Source organism: Opisthorchis viverrini (assembly GCF_000715545.1).
Source record: "Opisthorchis viverrini unplaced genomic scaffold opera_v5_117, whole genome shotgun sequence".
NCBI lineage: Eukaryota > Metazoa > Platyhelminthes > Trematoda > Opisthorchiida > Opisthorchiidae > Opisthorchis > Opisthorchis viverrini.
Genome location: NW_008751771.1, coordinates 899,584 through 912,949, shown reverse-complemented (window position 1 = coordinate 912,949; position 13,366 = coordinate 899,584). Strand labels below are relative to the sequence as shown.

At 44.3% G+C, this 13,366-nt stretch overlaps 2 protein-coding genes across 2 annotated transcripts in view; one reads left to right on the top strand and one right to left on the bottom strand.

Moving 5' to 3' along the window:
- Positions 1 to 1,230: 1,230 nt before the first annotated feature.
- The window catches only part of T265_05851 (hypothetical protein), a gene marked incomplete at both ends in the record, with an annotated part of 41,168 nt that continues 29,032 nt past the window's right edge, over positions 1,231 to 13,366 (top strand). Inside the window, one exon of the mRNA XM_009170972.1 lies at positions 1,231 to 5,079. Coding sequence (XP_009169236.1) covers positions 1,231 to 5,067 — 3,837 coding nt within the window. The remainder of the gene's footprint in view (positions 5,080 to 13,366) is intronic.
- On the bottom strand, positions 6,869 to 11,472 carry T265_13890 (hypothetical protein; the record flags this gene model as incomplete). Its single annotated transcript, XM_009170992.1, is given in 5 exon segments — positions 6,869 to 7,049; positions 8,111 to 8,202; positions 8,207 to 8,264; positions 10,552 to 10,763; positions 11,305 to 11,472. Coding segments are annotated over 5 exon segments (711 nt in total), but the record flags the coding sequence as incomplete, so codon positions are not given.

Genomic DNA, 13,366 nt, shown 5'->3' with positions numbered 1-13,366 from the left:
GGACCATCAAATGAACCAAACCAGAAGAACTAGACCCCAGGTGGGACCCAAACACATGTAGGTTTCCCCATCGACCCAACTTGGTTTGCGGTCGTCCATTCTGAGGCCACTCTGGTGATTCTGATTGGCTGTGCGATCACGCGGAAATCACGGCAGAACAGGTTAGGGCGGGCTCGGCGGACGGGGTGGGAACGCGCAGGTCACCTGCTCATACTCACAAACACGCATGCTCACGATAATATATCAGCGTCGGACAGGGCGACGTTTGCACCAAAATGAATATCAAGTTCGATTCAACGGTATCACTATTTCCGGCTCTGCAGAAGTTGTTTATGAAACCATGTTTATTCCATAGACTTGTCCCCATGCCAGATGAATGTCCTCAAATCTACATTCCTCTCACCCCCCCTGCCATATTTGGGGCCATGATCAAAATCCGCACCTGTGGTTACTGCATGTACACACTTTATTTCTTGAAAACCATCTGACAAAACAAAATAATCCACCTATTGAGGGAGTGAAGTTTTACCGCGTTATCGATTTTCAAGATAATCTTGCGTGGCTTTTGTTTAGCTACGTTATCAGCACTCTTCGGGACCAACAGAGCTTCACGGGAATCTAACGGAAGCAGCGATGATTTGTTCAGGAGTTGCCTGAACAATAAACTGCTCTTGCGTTTAAGGCTATTTCATCGGCCCAGATTTGGGGTCGTAGTAATTTTCTAACCACATTTTTTATACCAGCTAAAAATAGAAGCGCATGAATGTCCCCGACATTTGACAAACTGTCTTAGGATTCTTTGGTTTCTCTTACGCTAAAAACAATTCGGTTTTCTTTTTATCACAACTTCGCCTCATAAAACGTTTGGCATTTTCATCATATAAAATTAACTTCATCTCTTCTTCCAATCGACTGTCAAGAGAAAAGCCTCCTAGTTCAACAACGTCCTCATGCAACATTATATTACCTCCCAATTGAACCAATCGGCTGGGCGTGAGCTTTAGTCACGTTGACCAATCAGCGCTCAATGTCTGGCCGCCACATGATTGGGTCACCAAATATTCGCATTTCCTTTGCTCGAAGGCGATGACCAATGTTTCCTCCGGACTTGCGGCAGTTGTCGTGGTCTCGCACATCATGTGAATGAGCATTACTCAGGTTGTGAATATGCCTAACTATCAGCGTTATCCATCCATTAGGTGGACAATTATCCAATATCTATTCGTTTACATGCAGTGTCTATCCAAGCGCGGAATTTATGCCAGACAACTAGGACACACCGGTGAAGCTCAGCATTTACAAGTACAATTTCAGCTACCTGACAATACAGCATCCGACCACTTTGTTGGAAATATCCTTGGTGCTTCACACAAGAAGCACCAATTTACGCGAGCGATGCTGACACCTGATCACCTCTTCAGATTGGACAACAACGGTGATTTATTCACGAAAGATGCATTGGATCGTGATGCGATATGTGGTTCATTAGGATGCTGCGAAACGGACGTTTGTCACATTGAACTTGAGGCCTATTTGTTTGATTCTCGGCCAACTCCCACAGCAGTAAATGTGAATATTTATGTCGCTGACGCAAATGACAATGCTCCCTTATTCCCTCACCGCCAGACGGAATATTCAACTAGTAACCTGGATGATCGGGAGGAAAACGTCTGGGAAATTTCCATCCCAGAGTCAGCATCCGTCGGCAGTAGACATACACTGCCGACTGCAACGGATAAAGATTCACCGCGTTTTGGTGTACAGAATTATCGACTATTACCTGTTACTGAGAAATCAAGCAACAGAATTTCAACGACTGCAGATACTTTTTGCTCATTTGAGATGATTCTTCCACCGCGACTGGGCGCAGGACAACAATCTGTGCAGGTGCCGGAGTTGCAGTTAGACAGACCTTTGGACAGAGAACAAAGGTCTTACTGTGATTTTCAGTTAATCGCTGAAGATGCTGGCTCACCCCCTCTAACATCGAGAATTTTGATCCGGGTGAATATATTGGATGCTAACGACAATGCTCCGATGTTTACCAACTTGTCGGCGACAGGTTCGATCATCACTATCCCAGAAAGCACTGCGGTAGGGAGCATGATACATAAGTTTTCCGTCCAAGATATCGACGATGGGCCCAACGGGGAGGTACTGTTGTCGGTTGACTGGGCTTCAACGTACCCAGGTTTGAATCAGAGCATGATACAGCGACTGAGCACAAAATATAACCTGAATCCTAAAACCGGCGAACTTCGTGTGGTACAACCACTGGACTATGAAAGTCAGCTGGAACGTCGTCTCCTCTTGGTTGTCAAGGCCTCCGATCAAGGATCACCAAGGCTGACATCGACTACAACTCTTACTGTACTGGTTACGGACGTGAACGATAACAGTCCGACGATCGAGGTGTTCGAAGTGGGACAGACTGATGAGAATGCTGTGGGGTCATCCGCTGGCAAATCAGCTCTCCTCATGGAAAATGAGGCTGAGCCAAAGTTACTCAAACTTATTTCCGTCACTGACGTGGATAGTGTTTCTGCTGGGAAAGTTTCATGCCATCTGTCCAAACAACATCAGGATGACTTCCAGCTCACACCATATTCGAATATCATGTACGGTTTGGTGAATTCTCGTGCATTCGATTACGAACGGGAGGCTAGTCAGACAGGACATCTGGCCGTACGGATCGAATGCACGGACGATGCAGATCCGAAAAGGTCTACACAACAGTGGATCCAAATCCCACTGATGGATACAAACGACAACTGGCCTCAGTTCAGTCGTGTAAATTATCAGTTTTATGTTGCAGAAGACGTCTTGGTTGGAACGGAGGTCGGTCATGTGGAGGCCACAGACGCGGATTCCTCACAAAGCGGGGAACTGTTCTATGAATTATCCTCAGACAAACCGGAATTGCTTTCATTTTTCCGGATAAATTCAAAAACGGGTAGTATTTATACCACCGCTCGAATGGACCGTGAGTCTTTAGATCAGCTCGAATTCCACATCACTGCTTCCGATGGTGGTGACGCTCAATCGGGCGGGACTTCAGTCTCGGACTCGCCGGAAAGGAATAGAAAATTGTTCAATGTCAAATCAAACACGACTGGATTAACAGTTTTCATCACAGATGTGAATGATAACCCGCCGGTTTACACTGGTCCAACGGAAATTCACATCACCGAAGGAATTCCGGTTGGAACGGAAATACCCGTATCGATTAAATTCAAAGACCCTGACTTGGGAAGTAATGGAACTGTACATATTTCGCTTGTGCAATCCCATTCCCGATATGCTGAGCCCCTAGACGGTGTCGGTGTTGTCAAACTTCAGGATCAACCAATCGGGATTATCGATTCGTCGAAATTGGTCACGACCGGTGAAATCGATCGAGAGCACAGCGCACAGTTCATACTATCGATTATTGCAGTCGATCAGGGAGAAAGCGTTCAGCTAACAACGACAGCGAGCATCACAGTCCACGTGGATGACGTGAATGACAATCCGCCCACGCTGATTTATCCAAGAAACGGTAGTTTACTTTACGGACTCATTGGTGAATCGGACTGGATGAACAAACTGAGTACTATTCCAGCTGACACAGCCCCCAACACATTGGTTATCACAATTCGCGGGAAGGATCCAGATTCAGGTGCCAATGGGTCCATTACTTATCATCTCATGCCAGGAACACATTGGGCTGTTCCAGATAATGAAAAACAGCCCGACGAAAGGCAGAACACAGAGTACAACTCCGACCTCTTGAATGGCTTTAATTATTTTTTGCTCGATGAGACCGAGGGTCATCTCACAACCTACTGGGGTCTTCGAGATGAAGATAATGAAGCTGCATCAAACAATGAGGTTAATTCAATGACCAATCGATCCAGTAGTCTACTAAAGAGCAAAAGCCTTAAACAGTCAAAATCAAATACGCCACCTGAGCCGGGTCTGTATGTACTCCACGTTGAGCTGCGTGACAGAGGTGTTCCCACCCTGGTCACATCGGCCGTATTCTATGTGAATATAAGCGAAGCAGTGGGTGGTATTTTCGGTCTGGCGTTTTTCACCAGTGCTAACATGAGCAACACCATAATTCTCGTGCTTATCATGGTCTGCAGCTTGGCTCTCATCATAAGTCTGACAGCCGCAATATTCTGGGTACGGTTCCGCAAGGACACAACTGAACAAGCGTCAAACAACGGTCGACAGTATTCCGGCTATTTGGGTCCGACTGTGATCTGCCAAGATAGTGTTCCAAATGGATTCTACTATCCCAGCTCCTATGCACCACTTGGCAGTCCGCTCACGGTGAGAGATTACGATCCTAGCTACGCTAGCCAAGATGCCACCCTGTTGTCAGAGAAACAGCGAATGTATAAGCACAAACTGTCTGACTGTGGCCTTGAGTGTTGTCACAATGGAACATTTCAACCTGGAATGACTGTGGGCACCATGGTGTCGCGGAGTCACGGTGAGTCCAATCAGTTGGAGTTTGTAATGGACAAGGGGACCGCAATGTCCCCAGTAAGTAGCTATCCCGATGCTGTACACATTCTTCCCGTTGGTTCATGCTCTGAACTACACTTGTATCAGACATCTTGTCAACCTCCGAATGGTCTGCCAGAATGGACTGCCACAACGGACCACACGCTACTCGATCCCATGGTGTCATTTTCATCCGAGGTTAACTACCCCACGGCTGCTCACTACGAACTGTTCAATCATAATCAACCGACTGGGAATAACAACAGCTGTGGGGGAAGCGATAGCGGGGTGGATAGCGGTGCCGGTGTGACTGGACCCCCGGGGGTACAGGCCCTCAATTACTCACCCAACGGTGGCATTACAAAGTATGGAAAACCTCCTGATCAGCATTTGACCCTGTCAAAGACAACTCAAATCGCCCTGGTCTCTTGTCCTACCGGTTCGGGCACGTTGATTTTGAGGAACAACAATGGGGATGTCAATCCAAATGTGGCCAGTTTTCTAAAACACACTCGGGTTTCGGAAAATGTGAATCATCACAAAACATACCAAGAAAATATCGCAGCGTCTTGACTAAGTTAGCAGGTGAGTCGCGTCATTTGACTTTTGTCTTTTCGAGTTGTGAAAATGTTTTTTAGGATGATCCATGGTGAACACTGATATACAGGGTATTATCGGAAAAACAAAAACGCCAAAGGTAACAGTCTCACCCGCAACCTGTCGCTAGACTTTTGGTCTGATATCATTCACTCAGTTGGACTGAAATCGGAAAAAAATTCACAAAGGGGTGAGCACCACTCTAGTGGGAACCGAAGTCTCAATAATTCAATAATCCACCTAGTGGGATATTCGGTTTTGTTCTTTTCTCCTCTGTTGTTTTAATCGTTGTGTCCATGGATGGCGGCTGATTTGTGGTCAGAAGGTGTGCGAGATCATCAACTGTGTTCCAATCGGTTCAGGGGATATCGCTGGTATGGTGAACAGGTAGAAGAATGGTATTCCGTAAAAACTAACCATCCGGAACCAGGATTGCTCCAACTACCCATAATTTTCAAGTGTATAATCCACGAAGGCCGAATTCAGCGTCCATGTTACTATATGCTATGCAGAGCGGGAGAACCACGTCAGACGGTAGGGAGCCCCAGCCCAAGAACGTGTGCCTGATCTTTTCCCTTATGGTGGCCAGTCTGTCTGACCATGAAGCGTGTCCAGAGGTATGTATGCAAGATCACAGAGTTCACGGGTGCACGGTTTAATACAACTTTACAATGCAACTGCAGTGGACGGATTTACGCCTACTATTTGAAGTGTCTAACTTTAGGGTTCAACATGAGACAAGTATCTGAGTTTTGGAGCTTCTGGTTGTAATTGTTTGATTTTTTTAAGAATGAATAAACGCTTTGATCTACATACTCACCTCAGCATGTATTGGCAAGCTGGTTATGCAAGAACCCGTTGGGAGCTTACAGGTAAAACAGACAGTGCATGGTTTAAACCAACCAGAACCCCCACAAAATATATTCTCCTAGTTTTTCTGCGATCCGCACCCCCTACGCAAACGACTGTTCACCATTGACTGCTGACGAATCTCCTTTTCAGTCAGTCAGATAACTCAAATACTAGCACACGGCAGTGGTCAAACGTGGGCGTTCCAGGAATGTCATCTGTCAGACCCCGTTTCCGTTCCTGAATATGCAATATTGACAAGTCAGGTTTTCCCCTGGGAATCCGACTGACCGGAAATCTCGCTCGAGATCATGAGGTCTGTTCGAAGGTGTTGTGTTCGCGTGCTGTCAGATTATTTACAAAAGTTCGGAAATTTGTCCCGCCGGTGCAAATAACGACGAGGTTTACGGTGAGCGCAAGTGAACAATAATAGTAATGAATGCATCCGCTCAAAGAAATATAAACTCGGGTGCAGCGCTCACGAACTCTACTCACTTCCCGATAATGGACAACTATTGAAAAGTATTTTTGGGAGAACTTTAGAGGTACTCTAATGCTGTTTTTACCCCTGTTGAGAGGCATCAGCGGTGCGTATTTCAAAGTTTTGGATTTCCAGTTAGTAGCGGGCACCATATCTTTGGAAACAGAGATAATCAACAACGGGAATGCCTGGACGGAAATTGTTTTTTTATAGCAGGGATGGCCTAGAGTAAAAATGCACATCACATATTGAAGGCGAATAAAAAACTGTCACCGACGAAATGTTTAGTCGACCAAACACGTTACCATGTAGGACTCTCTAGCAATGGCAAGCGATTATCCAAGCTAAATTGCATCAAAATATTTTCATAAAAGAAACTACTCATAAGGTTGCTGAAGAGCCAAATTAGTTCGAAAATGAGTGTATATTCGCTAATTTCATGTACTTTGGTTTCAAGTAAAACATAAGGTTGACGGAAAGCCGAGGACTGCGCCTACCTGATGAGCCCCTAAAAGGGCGAAACGGGCCATGGGCTGTCAAAGAGTTTTCAGCAAACTTTTGAGTAGTTTCCTTTATGAAAATATACTTCGATATCTCGAATGTCGTGCCAACTGAAACATGAGGTGGCCTGTGTGCAGCATATTCAGTTGTAGAATATCATAAACGAGAGATTCTGTTGAGTCTCTCGTGAAAACCAAATTGATTTGCAAACGAATGTACATCAAAATATGTTCACTGGTCTCCTTGACACGTAGGCAATGCCCGATACATGTTCTGTTCGCAGTTTGACAAATTCTGCATTCGTCGTAGTACCTACTATTTGTTTATTTCACATTTTAAACCAACTATTTCTATGGATTTTTTCTGATTAGTATTCATTCCTCGTAGTGCAGGCGGGCTAGGGTTTAGTACCTTTGTTAGTCAGATGATGTGCTGGCAGCTGGTAGATTCGCCTCTTTCCAAAGCGAATTCCACTGAATCTGCTTTTACTATAATTTTCGTTTTTCTGGGAACTGATGTCCGTATGCGAAGTACCGGGTAGTCACCCAATGCATTTATACTAGAAAAAAATAAATGGCTCTTCCTTCTTCATTTATCCAACTCATTAGGCCGTGTACCGCCTGGTGACTACCTACTTGCCGTCCAATTTTTTCCGAAAGATCTCAGACGTGATAGTTGAGACAGCAGCTGAGATGCTTGCATCGCTACCATGATGACATGCCTTCTCCTTGTGGAGACTTTTTCTGGTATGGATTGGATCGATAAACATACATTTCAAATGCACCTGATTGTCTGATATGTCATCACCAGATTGACACAATGTCAACTGAACTAGCGTATTTTCACTCCAAATTTTGTAACATTACACTAATGGACTTAATCTTCTGACATTTTTGGGGCAGAAGTTTTTGTCATTTTTGTATAACATATTTCACGGTGTTTAAATGTTGGCATTGAGCGTCGCTTTTCAAAGACCCGTTGGTTCATTACTGGTCAGCTTTGAATGAGGTGCTTTTCAAAGTCAGAGAGTAGTTGAGTTTGCCTTGAATGTTTGAGTTTAGCAAGAGGCCTGTTGAATATGATCCAAGTGAAGTTTTGCAGTTTTCTTCACTTCAGGTGGGAAGAAGACCAGGAAGGTATTGGTAAATGGATACCAGATTTCTGAAGTTAAAGAGTTATGGGTAAAACGTTACACGAATCGGGAATGAGCGTATTTCTCGAAAACAGTTCAATTTGGGTTCAAGTAAAGCATGAAGTTGACGGAAACCCGGTAACTGCGCCTACCTGATGAGCGACAAAAAGGGTGAAACCGGTCTTGGGCTTTCGACAGATTTTCAGCAACCTTATGAGTAGTACATTACAAGGATAGAAATTACTCGTATTTTATGTCAGTTCAAAAAGAATAAACGTGTAGCAATGTCGTCCTCAAACTTTGGAGTAGTGTAGCCTAAATCGTCGAAATTATATATATATATATATATAGGAATACAAAAAAGTTCATTTGAAGAGGCTGGGTGTTTTCTCGAAGCATGTCAGGTTCTTCCGATCGGTATCTGACAGTAGACCTCTCCTAGGCTGGCGATTTCGTCTCATATTTATTTGCAGTGGAGCAGTATTGGGAACAAATGATGTTAGACGAAAAGACATTTATTCGAGACTTTGGCCTGCATCTGCGGTTATTCTATGCCGGAAAACCGGGAGGCAGCGTATATCTGTTTCATCCTTGTTCAGAAGTATTAGAAATGCGTATCTTGAGGGTCACCATGGAAATTTTTAATCGCAACCTTGTAGCTGGTCGTTGAAAATTAAAGCATTCAACCACGGGCGGCTGACCAGCAGCGTGAATAAATCGCACTCTGTTAAAGAAGACTTTCTTAGATGGTCTAAACTCCCCTAATGATCTGTTTTCTCCCAATAACGTTCTTACGATGGACGCGTTTTTGTAGTCTGCGGATGGAATGACTCAATCCTTATAAGATTACAAGGAAATGGTCTTTGAACCAAGCAGTGCTTCATCACCGTGTTTACCAACTTTTCTAAGACACCTTTTACACAAACCCACCTTGTGTCTGCTTTGGACTCGTCTAGAGCCGTGCAGTTGGATGGATAACCCAGACAATAAAAAAACAGGACAGGTGTTGCCCCTTTCCACTGCTTGGGGACTAGGATGCCGGGGTGGCTTTGACTGGCGACTTTTTGAGATGCGTACTAATGTGTCTCAGAAGGGCAGTCACTTTATTTGGTTTGCTCACAACATTTGCCATTTGATTAAACGAACTAAAAGTAGCAAATATCTTTGCACAGCGCGTCGGCGCTCTTTCTTCTCCCCTGCCGTCCAACAACTATCATTTCCTGTAGCCGAAATTTGCACAGCGACCACCTGTGGATTGCTGGCAAGCTGTGCGCCACTCGGACTGGTTTCATCAAAGCGCATGATTAAACCACTCAACTAATTCTCCGCTGAATCATGAGGCAAGACGATTATCAGATTAAGGCGCGCGCACAGACAGCCAAATTATTGCTCCGATCTACATGCCTCTCTGCCCTGCAGTATCAGATAAGATGGCCAGAATATGTATCATCTCCAAAGTGTGAACATACCCCAGAAAGGGCTTGATTGAATCAGATCCCCCAGTGTCAGTTTGACCGTAAATAAGTTCCAAACTACACCGTGAGTAGTATGATATGCCTTGGATATTGAAACAAGGGTAATTTCCCTACCGGATAAATGCAACTCAGTTTGGCTGAAGAGTTTCCTACATGTTTCTTCGTTCATTTGTAGGCTGCAGTTGGCGAATAGACCATGTAGCCATTCCTTCGTGCTTACTGTTTCATATCACTCCATAGATTCCCGCGAAAGACCAAATTCAAAAGGGAACCATTATCACTGAATAATGAAGTCCATGTTATATGTTTTACTAAAAATGGCCGACCAAACACTGGGGCAAGCAAGATACTGCAGTGACCATTGTGGATGCGCCAAGCGGGTAACGAGGAAGAACTTTGCGTCTGAGGAAAGACAACAAAACAGAGGAATCAATGCTGAATGTATCTTTAGAGCAATAGAAAAGTAATGTCGTAAGTTGCACTGCATTTCGTACGTACGGAGAGTAAGTAGCTCACTCCACCAACACCAGGTTAGTCAAATGGCGAAATCGATCATGTGCGATTAGCCAGGTGTATGTGTCCTGATTAAAAAAAAGTGTACCGAGAATTTTACGAAATGTGTATAGCTTGTGAGTTTTGCAACCGTTTGCCGATATTGGCGATTAATTTACGAGAATTTCTCTACCATCCGGGAATTTCTAGTGAGTGAAAACATTTTTGGCGATACCAAGAAGAAGCGAACACTTACTAATTTGCCAATAAACACTTGAGATACGAAATTAGACAAAATTAGACAGTGGAAAAATTACACGAATCTTCGAGAAATATACTCATTTGCGAATCAGTTTGGTTTTCACGAGAGACTCAACTGAATCTCTCGTTTATGGTATTCTACAACTGGATGTGCTGCACACAGGCCACCTCATGTTTTGATTGACACGATATTCGATATTCATAAAGGAAACTACTCATTATCTTGGTCAATGCAGCCCCAATGTGTATGATTCCGGATGGAAGCCAACCAAAGCAGTTGAACAAAATTCATGGGCACATATGGAACAAGAGTGTATTTCTCGAAAACAGTCCAATTTGGGCACAAGTAGAACAGAAGGTTGACGGAACCTCGGGGACTGCACGCACTTGATGAGCCCCAAGATGGACGAAACCGATCGTGGGCTGTCGAAAAGTTTTCAGCAACCTTGTGAGTAGTCTCCGTTATGAAAATTCCATAAATCTTGTTTCAACCCCGAATTTGAACCGAACTTATAGAAGTCAATTGGCTGTTCCGAAGCAGTCATCTCTGCTCTAGTGTCCACTCTCCAAAAAGCAAGCAGTGCATTTTTGTGTTCAGTCATACTGAAATTCCGCCATTCTCTTCCAGTCAAACTCAGTGAAACACTCGAGCATCAACTTGTAGTGGTCAAATGTGAGCAAATCACTGCGTTTTTCGTGCATCTTCGCCGCTTGGAGTGTGCACCTGAAAACTAACAGACCAGGGGTGAATGTTGCAAAATCGTCAACCGTGGGCGAATCGAGGTTCTGAGGAAAAAGGAGCTGGATGCAAACCAAAATAAAAATCCATTAGGCTTGATTGACAGGATATGAGTTCAAAATGGCAACCAACAATTTACTCACAAGTGTATAACAGATGGACCCACCCTCATTCATCAGAAGAACTAGTCATTTTGCTTTTGTGCGAATTAATATGGAAAAGAAACGGGAACAAAATCTACACTTTGAGTAAGCGTACGCAAAGATGAACCAATGAAACTCACAAGGGCGAATTCCCATCTGCTTATTAGAAGGAAAACGACAGTCTGACTGAGGGACATCTTCTTCCACTTAGGCCAAGAATTCGGTTCAATCCTGCACTTCTGGTCCAAATCTTCAGCGGTCACAGTGATACTTACAAGTAGTATGGATAAGAAGGGCAAAATGTCCATGAGTTGTGTGTTCGGGCGAGAAAAATTCGTACTATTCTTCAAGGTTAAAATTTGTAGTGAAACGACGGTGCACGAAAAACAAAAAATGGCTTACATTGAAGAACGGTTCAGCGTATTGAGTTTAACTGTGATCGGGAGATATTTCAGGCCTTAAACAAGGAGGTTTGATTTTTTCAAAGAGGTCTAGTGAACAATCGGTGGATTTACTGCTGGGCAACGTTTCACTTTTGACACAAAGGCTTCGTCAGGACAAGTGAGTAAGTAAGTAGGTTGATGGAGTTTTAAGGCGGTCAGGGAACCAATCCGTGAGATTCCTTATGACTAGTGACTTGATCAGTGCTGGGTATTCAGTCTGATTTGCCTGTTTGTTGATTAGTGGTGTGAATCTTAAACCCGTCTCAGGATGTCCACTTTTTATGAATCTATCCCATGTCCAGTGTCTAGTGCATGCCCTGCCATTGCCGAATCTTTGACTAAGGCCTGGTGTTCATCTGCGTATCTCAGTGATCTGTTAATGGAACGCTTATGCTCACCGATCCTGGGGTGCAATCCCCTGGCTATCTGGCCTAGAAAACCTACGCACAGTCGTTGTATCTTATTTTGTATACACAGTTCCTATCAACCGGAAGGCGATCCTTCCTCCAGTCTTTAAACAATGTAAGACTAACGCAGTGGCTCAACGAAGTATCTTTTTTTCACCCCGTAGTGAAGTATAAGCGATAACCCAACGTGACAAAACGTGTCACTCTTCTATCTCCTTTCATCTGCTAAAATCGAAGCCTAGTTCTTTGGTTCAAATTCCACTGGGAAACGACTTCACTTGTTGAGAAAGCCAGATAGCAACCGTTGGTTTCAATTACACCGGTTTCAATATATTGACCAAATTAGATGTCGGGGAGTTGAGCGATGGTTGCAGTGTACAGGCAATGTTCTTCTTAATATCCCACAGTTGGACCTTCATATGAAGAACTATCGCGCTAACATAGACAGGGCGTGTTCTTGGTCTTCTACGGAAGTGAAAACCTGACAGCCGGCGCTTGGGATAAGCTGGTACAAAGTGGATGCAAGGCACTTAGTGACTAACATGCTCCGTTGTAGTAAGCATTTATCTGCTACCGTCTGATTATGTGGACCAAAGCTGACACACCGCCAGCGACGTGATTCATTAGGAATGTCCACACCAAACCGTTGGGAGGCGAAACCGTGTTATTGCTAGAAGTGTTCCATGTGCTTGTGTCTCATCAGAATCGATTACAGTTAACACCTAGTTTGCTGCCTTCAGAAACGGAGAAACGCTCTTCTTCCACAGCAATTTGGTTCAAACATTGAACTATCCGGTGGAAAACACACATCAGAGCACAGTGAGCACATCAGGCGGGACCTTCTACGACATCAAAACGTCAGGATGGCCTCATCATCGTCGAAAACATCCCACTTTGTGTGGAGCAACATCAACTGGAGACTTCCTCGGTTCGCATTCATATGAGCGTGACTACACTGACAAGTGTACAATGTATGGACTCTCTAATGGTTGCCGCAAAAACGACGAGCGTCAGATTATGGTGATGAGACTGGGTTCCATACCTTCTGTTTATAGCGACTTTTCAAACTGGCAGTCGATAAATTAGGTTGGCAGTATGTCGAAATTTTTGTGGGATTTCGTCCTGTAAGTGAAGCCAACCAATGCTGAAAAGCCGAGGAGCACAGTGCTCCCAAATTTTCTCACACTACCAACAGTATGTCGAAATATTGATAGCTTTGGTGCATTGATTGCCAGGCTCGGCGAAGAGATCATCCGTCACCGCACCAACACCCGCTGGGGGTGGTCACCGAAGATTCCAAATGAAATGGATTTTATCTGTAATGTACTACTCATAAGTTTGCATCCGTCGAC